The 15,155-nt window shown below is 53.1% G+C and overlaps 1 protein-coding gene across 2 annotated transcripts in view; it reads left to right on the top strand.

Moving 5' to 3' along the window:
* ATRNL1 (attractin like 1) overlaps positions 1 to 15,155 on the top strand; it is a 767,569-nt gene that overhangs the window by 531,729 nt on the left and 220,685 nt on the right. For both annotated transcript variants that reach the window (XR_013214392.1, XM_077257919.1), the window contains exon 26: positions 3,595 to 3,673. Coding sequence is in view for 1 of the 2 variants with exons in the window: in XM_077257919.1 (XP_077114034.1) it covers positions 3,595 to 3,673 (79 nt within the window). In the remaining variant the exon portion in view is untranslated. The remainder of the gene's footprint in view (positions 1 to 3,594; positions 3,674 to 15,155) is intronic.

Below are 15,155 nucleotides of genomic sequence, written 5' to 3'. Positions count from 1 at the left end.
ATGGCCGCCTGTTCTTGTCTCATCCCAAGTTCTGGGTTTTGGCACTTCTTCTCGATTGACTGCAGCTTCTCGATGGGATGAGATCTGGGAGTCTCCTGGACCCAGAATGTAATTGTTTTGTTCCCGAGCCACTTAGTTATCACTTTTACCGTGTATCATGGTCTCCATCATGGGGGGTAAAGCATCATCACCACATTGTTCTGGTTGATGGGAGAAGTTGTTCTTGTCCTCTGTAGTCCGATCCCTGTGCTCTGGTGAAAAAAAGAAAAAGGTGAGCGCTGCCATCAGTCCTGTGTCTGCCAACAGAAAAGCCTCCTGAGATCATCCATGTGCGGGGGCTTCTCCTCCATGTTTGGGGGCTTCTCCATGTGCGGGGCTTCTCCTCCATGTGTGGGGGTTTCTCCATGTGCGGGGGCTTGTCCTCCATGTGTGGGGGCTTCTCCATGTGTGGGGGCTTGTCCTCCATGTGTGGGGGCTTCTCCATGTGTGGGGGCTTCTCCATGTGTGGGGGCTTCTCCATGTGCGGGGGCTTCTCCATGTGTGGGGGCTTCTCCATGTCTGGGGGCTTCTCCTCCATGTCTGGGGGCTTCTCCTCCATGTGTGGGGGCTTCTCCTCCATGTGTGGGGGCTTCTCCATGTGTGGGGGCTTCTCCATGTGTGGGGGCTTCTCCATGTCTGGGGGCTTGTCCTCCATGTGTGGGGGCTTCTCCTCCATGTGTGGGAGCTTCTCCATGTGTGGGGGCTTGTCCTCCATGTGTGGGGGCTTCTCCATGTGTGGGGGCTTCTCCATGTGCGGGGGCTTCTCCATGTGCGGGGGCTTCTCCATGTGTGGGGGCTTCTCCATGTGTGGGGGCTTCTCCTCCATGTGTGGGGGCTTCTCCATGTGTGGGGGCTTCTCCATGTGTGGGGGCTTCTCCATGTGCGGGGGCTTCTCCATGTGCGGGGGCTTCTCCATGTGCGTGGGCTTCTCCATGTGTGGGGGCTTCTCCATGTGCGGGGGCTTCTCCATGTGCGGGGGCTTCTCCATGTGCGGGGGCTTGTCCTCCATGTGCGGGGGCTTCTCCTCCATGTGTGGGGGCTTCTCCTCCATGTGTGGGGGCTTCTCCATGTGCGGGGGCTTCTCCATGTGTGGGGGCTTGTCCTCCATGTGTGGGGGCTTCTCCATGTGCTGGGTGCTTCTCCATGTGTGGGGGCTTCTTCTCCATGTGTGGGGGCTTCTCCTCCATGTGTGGGGGCTTGTCCTCCATGTGTGGGGGTTCTCCTCCATGTGTGAGGGCTTCTCCATGTGTGGGAGCTTCTCCATGTGCGGGGGGCTTGTCCTCCATGTGCGGGGGCTTCTCCATGTGCGTGGGCTTCTCCTCCATGTGTGGGGGCTTCTCCATGTGCGGGGGCTTCTCCTCCATGTGTGGGGGCTTCTCCATGTGCGGGGGCTTCTCCATGTGTGGGGGCTTCTCTTCTCCATGTGCGGGGGCTTCTCCTCCATGTTTGGGGGCTTCTCCATGTGTGGGGGCTTCTCCATGTTTGGGGGCTTCTCCTCCATGTGCGGGGGCTTCTCCTCCATGTGTCGGGGCTTCTCCATGTGTGGGGGCTTCTCCTCCATGTGTGGGGGCTTCTCCTCCATGTGTGGGGGCTTCTCCACATGCGGGGGCTTCTCCATGTGCGGGGGCTTCTCCTCCATGTCTGGGGGCTTCTCCATGTGTGGGGGCTTCTCCTCCATGTTTGGGGGCTTCTCCTCCATGTGTGGGGGCTTCTCCTCCATGTGTGGGGGCTTCTTCTCCATGTGTGGGGGTTCTCCTCCATGTGTGGGGGCTTCTCCTCCGTGTGGGGGCTTCTCCTCCATGTGTGGGGGCTTCTCCATGTGTGGGGGCTTCTCCACATGCGGGGGCTTCTCCTCCATGTGTGGGGGCTTCTCCATGTGCGGGGGCTTCTCCTCCATGTTTGGGGGCTTCTCCATGTGTGGGGGCTTCTCCTCCATGTTTGGGGGCTTCTCCTCCATGTGTGGGGGCTTCTCCTCCATGTGTGGGGGCTTCTTCTCCATGTGTGGGGGTTCTCCTCCATGGGGCCTCACTCACTATAAGGCCGGCGTCACACTCGGCGTAAGACAATACGGTCCGTATTTTACGGCCGTAATACGGCCGAAATACGGTGAAATGTTCCCAAAATAGTGATCCGTAGTCAGGGTGTGTCAGCGTATTTTGCGCATGGCATCCTCCGTATGTAATCCGTATGGCATCCGTACTGCGAGATTTTCGCGCAGGCTTGCAAAACCGACATCTAATGGATTTATGTGCTCAAATGTTCAAGAAAACATATATACAGTATATATATATATATGTCATTGACCTACATTTCATTCATTCGCGGTGATGCGCCCCCTGGTGGATGTCCTCATATGACCTGTAGCGTGGGAAAAAGTTCCCAGGCTGCAGTTCATGAGAACATCCAGCAGGGGCGCATCACCGCAACTGAATGTAAGTATAGATCACTGCTTTCCTTTCAGCACCCGGGGATTACAGGCACGAGCGAGTGGTTTATCGCAGCTCTGCCTGTAATATTAGTTAACCCCTTCAGATGGATTACTTCGTGGGACGTGATCTGACATCAGAAGGTATGTATCTTGTGTGTTTATTATTTTGCCAAGCGAGGGCCTGGAAATGGATTGCGAGAACAATAAATTATTACAACAACCGCTGTGTTTATTTCATTAAAATCCTTTTTAATCGTGTGTGTGTGTTTTTTAACCCTTTCATACAATTGGATTAATAATGGATAGGTGACATAATTGACGCCTCTCCATTATTAATCTGGCTTAATGTCACCTTCCAATAGCAAGGTGGCATTAACCCTTCATTACCCCATATCCCACCGCTACAGGGAGTGGGAAGAGAGTGGCCAAGTGCCAGAATAGGCGCATCTTCCAGATGTGCCTTTTCTGGGGTGGCTGGGGGCAGATGTTTTTAGCCACGGGGGGGCCAATAACCATGGACCCTCTCCTGGCTATTAATATCTGCCCTCAGTCACTGGCTTTACCACTCTGGCGGAGAAAATTGCGCGGGAGCCCACGCCAATTTTTTCCGCCATTTAACCCTTTATTTCAGCAGCTACAGCGCTGAAATTTTGCACATACACACTACTAACATTAGTAATGTGGAATATGCAAAAAAAAAGGGGATATGAGATGGTTTACTGTATGTAATCATGTCTCATATCCTGTCGGGTTTGTGCAGGAGAAATGAAAAGCCGGCAATTGAATTACCGACTTTTCACTAACACCGCTGCGTATTTCTCGCAAGTCACACTGCTGGTCCGTGTGGAATCCGTATTTTTCACGCCCCCATAGACTTTCATTGGCGATTTTTTTGCGCAGTACGCTGACAAACGCAGCATGCTGCGATTTTGTACGGCCGTAGAAAGCCGTATATTACGGATCCGTAATATACGGCTGATAGGAGCAGCCCCATTGAGAATAATTGTGCCGTATGTTATGCGAGTTTTACGGACGTAGTTTCTGCGCTCTTACGTCCGTAAAACTCGCCAGTGTGACGCCGGCCTTATACCCACACTGATGGTCTGCCTCTGATTTCTCCCCTGCAGCTGCTTCCTGTCGCTCCTCCTGGTGGCCGCCGTGGTTTGGAAGGTTAAGCAGACATGTTGGGCGTCCCGGCGGAGAGAGGTATGTCTGCTAAATCCTGGCCCTGTTGCCTGTCACCTGTGGAATTTCACCATGACATCCTATATGGTTAGACTGTGCTGCGCCCCCCGGACTGTGGATTGTGTGGAGAATCCCTGATACAATCCCTGATAGAATGTTGCTGTGTTTTATCTGTAGTTTGGATTGATGCTACTGTCAATATTTCACATGGGAAAAGTCATAAAGAAAATGCTCACCCCAGTGCGGTATAATGTCATCCATGCTGCTGATTCTGTCAAGTGTTTTATATTTTCCCAGTGATGAATTCACAGCTACACTGCTCAGTACAGCTGTATAATGTGCTCCATGCTTCTGTATTCCAATAAGTGTTTCTCTCACAGCTACAAAGCTCAGTACTACTATTTAACGTCCTCCAGACTACTGGTACTTTCTTATACGTTTCTTGCATCACTCCAGTGCCGGATTCACTGCTGTACTGCTCAGTGCTGCTGATTTCCAGTAATTGTTTCTCACTTACTGTTGTATTCATTTCTACACTGCTCTGTACTGCTATGCAAGGTTTACTTTGTTGCTTCTAGTAAGTGTTTTATCTTACCCCAATGTTAAATTCAGAGCTATACTGCTCAGTACCGCTGTGCAATGTCTTCAGTGCTGCTGATTTTCACTGTTTCTCACCCTACTGCTGTATTCACAGCTACACCACTCAATACTGCTGTAAAATGTCCTCCATGCTGCTGCTTATGAACAAATCCTATACACACAGAACAGCAGGAACCCGTCATGTGTGTGTTCTGTGTATGGACATTGTAGCAGCTTGTCCTCACCCACCAGCTCAGAGACAACTGAGAATTAGGGCTCATACTCATCTGCGTTTAAGACGGACGCGCACAAACCGATAAATACTCGTATTGCACTCTGACTACTGTTATTGAATGATTTTGTGTTCATCTGCAATTTTTTCTCAGCTCGGATCAGACTGAGAAAAAGTCATGGCATGCTGCGAGTGGCTGCGTATATCGTCAGAGACTCACCAATGGAAAGCAATGGGTGCGACAAAAAAATCTCATGGCACACTGACCATGCGTACGCCGTGCAATTTTTACGCACCCATCTCAGCAGAAACCCGACATTTCCTCAGCCGAGTACAGTAAATCCACAGTGTGAACCCATATTTTTCTTAACCAGCTAAAGGAAAGCGGACAGCTGGAGGCTGCTGTTTATAGTCTGGGAAGGGGGTAATAAACATGGAGCTTCCTAGGCTATTAATATCAGCACACAGCTGTCTAACAAGCCTTTACTGGTTATGAAAGAGGGGTTACCCCCCACCCACTGAAAAAAAAATCCCCCCCATTATTAATAACCAGCAAAGGCTAGTCAGACTGCTGCGGGCTGATATTAATAGCCTAGGACTAAGGACATCAGCCCTCAGCTGCCCCAGAAATGGCGCATCCATTATATTTACCAAATCTGGCTCTTAGCCTCCTTCCAATTGCCTCTTCACTTGCCGTGGTGCCGTGGCAAGTGGAGTAATAGTTGTGGGGTTGATGACAGCTTTGTATTGTCAGCTGACATCAAACCCAGGGGTGAGTTTCTGGGGGATATCTACGGTAGCTATTATCTCTCTGGTCTCTGTCTTCTGTCTCTGGCCTTGGTCTCTGTCTCCGGCCTCTGTCTCTGGTCTCTCTCTCTGTCTTCGGCCTCTGTCCCTGGCCTCTGTCTTCGGCCTCTGTCTGTGGCCTTGGTCTCTGTCTCCGGTCTCTGTCTCTGGTCTCTGTCTTCGGCCTTTGTCTCCGACCTCTGTCTTCAGTCTCTGTCTCTGGCCTCGGTCTCTGTCTCCGGCCTCTGTCTCTGGTCTCTCTCTCTGTCTTCGGCCTCTGTCCCTGGCCTCTGTCTTCGGCCTCTGTCTGTGGCCTTGGTCTCTGTCTCCGGCCTCTGTCTCTGGTCTCTGTCTTCGGCCTTTGTCTCCGACCTCTGTCTTCAGTCTCTGTCTTTGGCCTCGGTCTCTGTCTTTGGCCTCTGTCTCCGGCCTCTGTCTTCGGTCTTTGGCCTCGGTCTCTGTCTTTGATCTCTGTCTCTGGCTTCGGCCTATGTCTCCGGCCTCTGTCTTCGGTCTCTGTCCTCGGTCTCTGTCCTCGGTCTCTGTCCTCGGTCTCTGTCTTTGGCCTCTGTCTCTGTCTTCGGCCTCTGTCTTTGGCTTTGGCCTCTGGCTTCGGTCTCTGTCTTTGGCCTCAGTCTCTGTCTTTGGCCTCTGTCTCTGGCTTCGGCCTCTGGGTTCGGTCTCTGTCTCTGGCCTCCGTCTCTGTCTTCGGCCTCTGTCTCTGGCTTCGGCCTCTGTCTTCGGTCTCTGTCCTTGGCCTCAGTCTCTGTCTTTGGCCTCTGTCTCTGGCTTTGGCCTCTGGCTTTGGTCTCTATCTTTGGCCTGTGTCTCTGGCTTCGGCCTCTGGGTTCGGTCTCTGTCTCTGGCCTCCGTCTCTGTCTTCGGCCTCTGTCTCTGGCTTCGGCCTCTGTCTTCGGTCTCTGTCCTTGGCCTCTGTCTCTGGCTTCAGTCTCTGTCTTGAAATGACAGAGAACTATATGTAAAAGCTGATTGCATACGGATGTCCTACACTAACATGATGCTCGTCCGACTGTTCAGGAACAACATCGGAGCGATTTTATCGATGCTGAGGAGTGCAAGCTCTAAGGGTATGTGCACACGTTGTGGATTTGCTGCGGATCCGCAGCGTTTTTTGAGGTGCAGAAACGCTGCAGATCTGCAATTGATTTACAGTTCAATGTAAATCAATGGAAAAAAAAATGCTGTGCACACTTTGCGGAAAATCCGCTGCAGAAACGCTGCGGTTTTTAAGAAATAGCATGTCAATTCTTTTTTGTGAATCTGCAGCGTTTTTGTACCCATTCCATTATAGAAAACCGCAGGGGTAAAAACCGCAGCAAATCCGCAAGAAAACCGCAGCAAAAACACACAAAAAAATGCTGCGGAACTGCACAAAAAACCGCAGGTGCGTTTTCTGCCAGGAGAGCCGAATCCGCAACGTGTGCACATAGCCTAAATCACAGTGCAGTTCTGCAGCGTTTCTGCTGCAGAAAACCGTGCTCCACAGTCCTCCACGGACTGGGCACCATATAATTGGTAAAAAAAAAAAGAATTAAAATAAAAAATAGTCATATACTCACCTTCGATGGCCCCCGGAGTCTTCCCGCCTCAGCGGTGCATGCTGCCGCTTCCGTTCCTATAGATGGTGTGTGTGAAGGACCTGCGATGACGTCGCGGTCACATAACCACGATGACGTCGCGGTCACGTGACCGCGACGTCATCGAAGGTCCTGCACACACATCATCTATAGGAACGGAAGCCGCTGAGGAGATCGGCTGTCTGCAGGTGAGTATAACCATGTTTTTTATTTTTTTTATTATTTTTAACATTCTATCTTTTACTATAGATGCTGCATAAGCGGCATCAATAGTAAAAAGTTGGTCACACTTGTCAAACACTATGTTTGACAAGTGTGACCAACCTGTCAATCTGTTTTCCAAGCGATGCTACAGATCGCTTGGAAAACGCAAGCATTCTGCAAGCTAATTATGCTTGCGAAACGCTAGTTTTCTGCGGGAATATGCATGCCAATTCCGCATGCGATATACTCACAACAGGAGCTTCAGAATTGCCGCGGAAATTTCCGCGGCAATTCTGCAACGTGTGCACTTAGCCTAAATCACAGTGCAGATCTGCAGCGTTTCTGCAGCAGATAAATCCGCTGCAGATCTGCTCTAATTCTCCACTAAATCTGCATCGTGTGCACAGGCCCTTTAGGGTATGTGCACACGTTGCGGTTTTCACTGCGGATTTTCATGCGGTTTCTTCTGCGGATTCCTCTGCGGGTTTTCAACTTTTCAACTTTTCAACTTTCCTATTGGTGCAGGTTGAAAACCGCTGCGGAATCCGCAGAAAGAAGTGACATGCTACTTCTTTTTTTCCGCTGCGTTTCCGCGCGGAATTTTCCGCAGCATGTGCACTGCGGTTTTTGTTTTCCATAGGTTAACATTGTACTGTACACCGCATGGAAAACTGCTGCTGATCCGCAGCGTCAAATCCGCTGCAGATCCGCAGCAAAAACCGCAACGTGCACATAGCCTTAAACCTGCAGTCCTATAGTGTCCAGAAGCAGTTGTGCCGCTCCTGAGCACAGACAGGCGGTGTACTCTGAAGTCTCTTCCAGCTGGAGCTGTGTCAGGATTCTCTGCAGTTACTGTGAATGGTCAGGATTCTCTGCAGTTACCGTGAATGGTCAGGATTCTCTGCAGTTACCGTGAATGGTCAGGATTCTCTGCAGTTACCGTGAATGGTCAGGATTCTCTGCAGTTACTGTGAAGGGTCAGGATTCTCTGCAGTTACTGTGAAGGGTCAGGATTCTCTGCAGTTACTGTGAATGGTCAGGATTCTCTGCAGTTACTGTGAAGGGTCAGGATTCTCTGCAGTTACTGTGAAGGGTCAGGATTCTCTGCAGTTACTGTGAATGGTCAGGATTCTCTGCAGTTACTGTGAAGGGTCAGGATTCTCTGCAGTTACTGTGAAGGGTCAGGATTCTCTGCAGTTACTGTGAAGGGTCAGGATTCTCTGCAGTCACTGTGAAGGGTCAGGATTCTCTGCAGTCACTGTGAATGGTCAGGATTCTCTGCAGTCACTGTGAATGGTCAGGATTCTCTGCAGTTACTGTGAATGGTCAGGATTCTCTGCAGTTACTGTGAAGGGTCAGGATTCTCTGCAGTTACTGTGAAGGGTCAGGATTCTCTGCAGTTACTGTGAAGGGTCAGGATTCTCTGCAGTTACTGTGAAGGGTCAGGATTCTCTGCAGTTACTGTGAATGGTCAGGATTCTCTGCAGTTACTGTGAAGGGTCAGGATTCTCTGCAGTTACTGTGAAGGGTCAGGATTCTCTGCAGTTACTGTGAATGGTCAGGATTCTCTGCAGTTACTGTGAAGGGTCAGGATTCTCTGCAGTTACTGTGAAGGGTCAGGATTCTCTGCAGTTACTGTGAAGGGTCAGGATTCTCTGCAGTCACTGTGAAGGGTCAGGATTCTCTGCAGTCACTGTGAAGGGTCAGGATTCTCTGCAGTCACTGTGAATGGTCAGGATTCTCTGCAGTCACTGTGAAGGGTCAGGATTATCTGCAGTCACTGTGAAGGGTCAGGATTCTCTGCAGTTACTGTGAATGGTCAGGATTCTCTGCAGTTACTGTGAAGGGTCAGGATTCTCTGCAGTTACTGTGAAGGGTCAGGATTCTCTGCAGTTACTGTGAAGGGTCAGGATTCTCTGCAGTTACTGTGAAGGGTCAGGATTCTCTGCAGTTACTGTGAAGGGTCAGGATTCTCTGCAGTTACTGTGAATGGTCAGGATTTTCTGCAGTCACTGTGAAGGGTCAGGATTCTCTGCAGTCACTGTGAAGGGTCAGGATTCTCTGCAGTCACTGTGAAGGGTCAGGATTCTCTGCAGTCACTGTGAAGGGTCAGGATTCTCTGCAGTCACTGTGAATGGTCAGGATTCTCTGCAGTCACTGTGAAGGGTCAGGATTCTCTGCAGTCACTGTGAAGGGTCAGGATTCTCTGCAGTTACTGTGAAGGGTCAGGATTCTCTGCAGTTACTGTGAAGGGTCAGGATTCTCTGCAGTCACTGTGAAGGGTCAGGATTTTCTGCAGTCACTGTGAAGGGTCAGGATTCTCTGCAGTCACTGTGAAGGGTCAGGATTCTCTGCAGTCACTGTGAAGGGTCAGGATTCTCTGCAGTCACTGTGAAGGGTCAGGATTCTCTGCAGTCACTGTGAAGGGTCAGGATTCTCTGCAGTCACTGTGAATGGTCAGGATTCTCTGCAGTCACTGTGAAGGGTCAGGATTCTCTGCAGTTACTGTGAAGGGTCAGGATTCTCTGCAGTTACTGTGAAGGGTCAGGATTCTCTGCAGTTACTGTGAAGGGTCAGGATTCTCTGCAGTCACTGTGAAGGGTCAGGATTTTCTGCAGTCACTGTGAAGGGTCAGGATTCTCTGCAGTCACTGTGAAGGGTCAGGATTCTCTGCAGTCACTGTGAAGGGTCAGGATTCTCTGCAGTCACTGTGAAGGGTCAGGATTCTCTGCAGTCACTGTGAAGGGTCAGGATTCTCTGCAGTCACTGTGAAGGGTCAGGATTCTCTGCAGTCACTGTGAAGGGTCAGGATTCTCTGCAGTCACTGTGAAGGGTCAGGATTCTCTGCAGTCACTGTGAAGGGTCAGGATTCTCTGCAGTCACTGTGAAGGGTCAGGATTCTCTGCAGTCACTGTGAAGGGTCAGGATTCTCTGCAGTCACTGTGAAGGGTCAGGATTCTCTGCAGTCACTGTGAAGGGTCAGGATTCTCTGCAGTCACTGTGAAGGGTCAGGATTCTCTGCAGTCACTGTGAAGGGTCAGGATTCTCTGCAGTCACTGTGAAGGGTCAGGATTCTCTGCAGTCACTGTGAAGGGTCAGGATTCTCTGCAGTCACTGTGAAGGGTCAGGATTCTCTGCAGTCACTGTGAAGGGTCAGGATTCTCTGCAGTCACTGTGAAGGGTCAGGATTCTCTGCAGTCACTGTGAAGGGTCAGGATTCTCTGCAGTTACTGTGAAGGGTCAGGATTCTCTGCAGTTACTGTGAAGGGTCAGGATTCTCTGCAGTTACTGTGAAGGGTCAGGATTCTCTGCAGTTATTGTGAAGGGTCAGGATTCTCTGCAGTTACTGTGAAGGGTCAGGATTCTCTGCAGTTACTGTGAAGGGTCAGGATTCTCTGCAGTCACTGTGAAGGGTCAGGATTCTCTGCAGTTACTGTGAAGGGTCAGGATTCTCTGCAGTTACTGTGAAGGGTCAGGATTCTCTGCAGTTACTGTGAAGGGTCAGGATTCTCTGCAGTTACTGTGAAGGGTCAGGATTCTCTGCAGTTACTGTGAAGAGTCAGGATTCTCTGCAGTCACTGTGAAGGGTCAGGATTCTCTGCAGTCACTGTGAAGGGTCAGGATTCTCTGCAGTTACTGTGAAGGGTCAGGATTCTCTGCAGTTACTGTGAAGGGTCAGGATTCTCTGCAGTTACTGTGAAGGGTCAGGATTCTCTGCAGTTATTGTGAAGGGTCAGGATTCTCTGCAGTTACTGTGAAGGGTCAGGATTCTCTGCAGTTACTGTGAAGGGTCAGGATTCTCTGCAGTCACTGTGAATGGTCAGGATTCTCTGCAGTTACTGTGAAGGGTCAGGATTCTCTGCAGTTACTGTGAAGGGTCAGGATTCTCTGCAGTTACTGTGAAGGGTCAGGATTCTCTGCAGTTACTGTGAAGGGTCAGGATTCTCTGCAGTTACTGTGAAGGGTCAGGATTCTCTGCAGTTACTGTGAAGGGTCAGGATTCTCTGCAGTTACTGTGAAGGGTCAGGATTCTCTGCAGTTACTGTGAAGGGTCAGGATTCTCTGCACTCACTGTGAAGGGTCAGGATTCTCTGCAGTTACTGTGAAGGGTCAGGATTCTCTGCAGTTACTGTGAAGGGTCAGGATTCTCTGCAGTTACTGTGAAGGGTCAGGATTCTCTGCAGTCACTGTGAAGGGTCAGGATTCTCTGCAGTCACTGTGAAGGGTCAGGATTCTCTGCAGTCACTGTGAAGGGTCAGGATTCTCTGCAGTCACTGTGAAGGGTCAGGATTCTCTGCAGTTACTGTGAAGGGTCAGGATTCTCTGCAGTTACTGTGAAGGGTCAGGATTCTCTGCAGTCACTGTGAAGGGTCAGGATTCTCTGCAGTTACTGTGAAGGGTCAGGATTCTCTGCAGTTACTGTGAAGGGTCAGGATTCTCTGCAGTTACTGTGAAGGGTCAGGATTCTCTGACTCCCCTGATGATTGTTGTGCTGTGTAGAGTCGCAGCCTTGATGTGAGGCACATGGCGGCGGCCATTGTCGTGGCTGGCAGCGCCGTACAGGAGGTAAATGTGATATAAAGTAGCAGTGCGCCGATCAGGGTCTATGGAGAGCTGGGTGACCGGCGACACAGCATTCGGCTCCGGCAGTCTGGTGTGTAATTCTCTATGAAATGGAAAGCAGACGTTTGATCTCTGAGCTGGTAATAAGGTGGACGGGCGCTGCGGGATGTTCTCCGACAGGCAGACAAGCTGCCGGGCGCTGCGTAGTCGCCCCAAGAGCCAGGGTCGGGGGAGGGTAACAAGCCGCGGCCGAGCATCCATGATACTGATCGCGCCACAGTCTGTGCAGCCGGAATGGCCGGAATTACAGGGCTCCTGTGACAACGAGGCAAACGGACGGCGCACAAAATACGACCCCCCAACGTCTGCCAATAGGGGGGCGCCATCATTACCTCGCACAGTCAATGCTGCGTCCATCATTGACAGCAGAATATTATGGTATTTACCAGTCCGGGGTCTTGTAAACGTCAAAGTGTTCAGTGGCCCGACAGTGCGATATATCGGGATGAGAACCAGTGTGGCCATCTATAGAGGTTGCACCCAGCTTTCCCAGACCCTGCATGGTCGAGTCTACCCAGTCATTCTGGGACCACCCCTGACCTCCCCCTTTCCATACTGTCACATCAGTCTGATGCCTTTTACCCTCTTCTGATTTGCCATTCAGGAGTCTGGGAAAGCCGACACCCCCCATAATCATTCCCAGCTTTCCCGGATACGGCAGCGGGGTCTTGTGTTCGCTGGGACTCTGCTGATTGCATCAAGAAATGATTTTTAATGTTGAATCTAAATGTTACGATGTGACATTTTGGCTGTGTTTTCCCATCCATAATCCTCGGGGTGGCCCCCGCAGCAGCAGAGCGATCCTCGGGGTGGCCCCCGCAGCAGCAGAGCGATCCTCGGGGCCCCCGCAGCAGTAGAGCAATCCTCGGGGTGGCCCCCACACAGCAGCAGAGCGATCCTCGGGGCCCCCGCAGCAGTAGAGCAATCCTCGGGGTGGCCCCCCCTCCGCAGTAGAGCGATCCTCGGGGTGGCCCCTGCAGCAGTAGAGCGATCCTCGGGGGCCCCGCAGCAGTAGAGCGATCCTCGGGGTGGCCCCCGCACAGCAGTAGAGCGATCCTCGGGGTGGCCCCCCCTCCGCAGTAGAGCGATCCTCGGGGGCCCCGCAGCAGTAGAGCGATCCTCGGGGTGGCCCCCGCAGCAGTAGAGCGATCCTCGGGGGCCCCGCAGCAGTAGAGCGATCCTCGGGGTGGCCCCCGCACAGCAGTAGAGCGATCCTCGGGGGCCCCGCAGCAGTAGAGCGATCCTCGGGGTGGCCCCCCCTCCGCAGTAGAGCGATCCTCGGGGTGGCCCCCGCACAGCAGTAGAGCGATCCTCGGGGGCCCCGCAGCAGTAGAGCGATCCTCGGGGTGGCCCCCCCTCCGCAGTAGAGCGATCCTCGGGGGCCCCTCCGCAGTAGAGCGATCCTCAGGGTGGCCCCCCGCAGCAGTAGAGCGATCCTCAGGGGCCCCGCAGCAGTAGAGCGATCCTCAGGGGCCCCGCAGCAGTAGAGCGATCCTCGGGGTGGCCCCCCCTCCGCAGTAGAGCGATCCTCGGGGTGGCCCCCCCTCCGCAGTAGAGCGATCCTCAGGGTGGCCCCCCGCAGCAGTAGAGCGATCCTCAGGGTGGCCCCCCGCAGCAGTAGAGCGATCCTCAGGGGCCCCGCAGCAGTAGAGCGATCCTCAGGGGCCCCGCAGTAGTAGAGCGATCCTCAGGGGCCCCGCAGTAGTAGAGCGATCCTCAGGGCCCCCGCAGCAGTAGAGCGTGGCCTCTCATCCAGTCGGACAGGAGATATTATCGCAGCGATTCCTGTAGATCTCAACCTTCATCCCTAATCTTTAGGCAGAGTTTCCATCCCCTCCCAGATTTTGCCGCACTGTCACCATCTCCTCCTTTAATTGTATCCCATTACACCGATGCGCGCCTGCCTGGTGCTCGCTGCTACCTGACCAGCACCTGCCAATGGGGGGGCCTGCCTGGTGCTCGCTGCTACCTGACCAGCATCTGCCAATGGGGGGACCTGCCTGGTGCTCGCTGCTACCTGACCTGCATCTACCAATGGGGGGACCTGCCTGGTGCTCCCTGCTATCTGACCAGCACCTGCCAATGGGGGGACCTGCCTGGTGCTCACTGCTACCTGACCACCACCTGCCAATGGGGGGACCTGCCTGGTGCTCGCTGCTACCTGACCAGCACCTGCCAATGGGGGGGCCTGCCTGGTGCTCGCTGCTACCTGACCAGCATCTGCCAATGGGGGGACCTGCCTGGTGCTCGCTGCTACCTGACCTGCATCTACCAATGGGGGGACCTGCCTGGTGCTCCCTGCTATCTGACCAGCATCTGCCAATGGGGGGACCTGCCTGGTGCTCCCTGCTATCTGACCAGCATCTGCCAATGGGGGGACCTGCCTGGTGCTCGCTGCTACCTGACCACCACCTGCCAATGGGGGGACCTGCCTGGTGCTCGCTGCTACCTGACCAGCACCTGCCAATGGGGGGACCTGCCTGGTGCTCACTGGTACCTGACCAGCACCTGCCAATGGGGGGACCTGCCTGGTGCTCACTGGTACCTGACCAGCACCTGCCAATGGGGGGACCTGCCTGGTGCTCGCTGGTACCTGAGCTGCATCTGCCAATGGGGGGGGCTGCCTGGTGCTCGCTGGTACCTGAGCTGCATCTGCCAATGGGGGGACCTGCCTGGTGCTCACTGGTACCTGACCAGCACCTGCCAATGGGGGGACCTGCCTGGTGCTCGCTGCTACCTGACCAGCACCTGCCAATGGGGGGACCTGCCTGGTGCTCACTGGTACCTGACCAGCACCTGCCAATGGGGGGACCTGCCTGGTGCTCACTGGTACCTGACCAGCACCTGCCAATGGGGGGACCTGCCTGGTGCTCGCTGGTACCTGAGCTGCATCTGCCAATGGGGGGGACCTGCCTGGTGCTCGCTGCTACCTGACCAGCACCTGCCAATGGGGGGACCTGCCTGGTGCTCGCTGGTACCTGACCAGCACCTGCCAATGGGGGGGACCTGCCTGGTGCTCGCTGGTACCTGACCAGCACCTGCCAATGGGGGGGACCTGCCTGGTGCTCGCTGCTACCTGACCAGCACCTGCCAATGGCATTTGGAGTAGATTTTGTTTCTGCAGACGACCTGGGTACATTTCTATCACCATGGACATTGGGAATGTGATCGGCTCCCAGTAAAAGCGCCTCCACGTACACGTATAATTCTATCCTTTACTATGGTGCCCTAGACTTAGAGCAAACAGTCCTGCTGCTGCAGAACTTCTTTTTTAAAGGAGAGTGAGGAGGTGGGTGCTGGTCAGATAGCAGGGAGCACCATGCAGGTCTCCACCCATTGGCAGGTGCTGCTCAGGCATCTATGACGTAATAAAATGCCAAAACCACGGTGAAGCCTGACACTGTGATACACAAAGCAGTAAGGAAGAGGATCTGCTGTTTTGTGCCCACAGCCTGTATGCAGATCTATGTGTCTCCATGGT

This window comes from Ranitomeya variabilis, chromosome 4 (assembly GCF_051348905.1).
Source record: "Ranitomeya variabilis isolate aRanVar5 chromosome 4, aRanVar5.hap1, whole genome shotgun sequence".
NCBI lineage: Eukaryota > Metazoa > Chordata > Amphibia > Anura > Dendrobatidae > Ranitomeya > Ranitomeya variabilis.
Note: the sequence above shows the minus strand (reverse complement) of the source record. Positions and strands in the feature narration are given on the sequence as shown.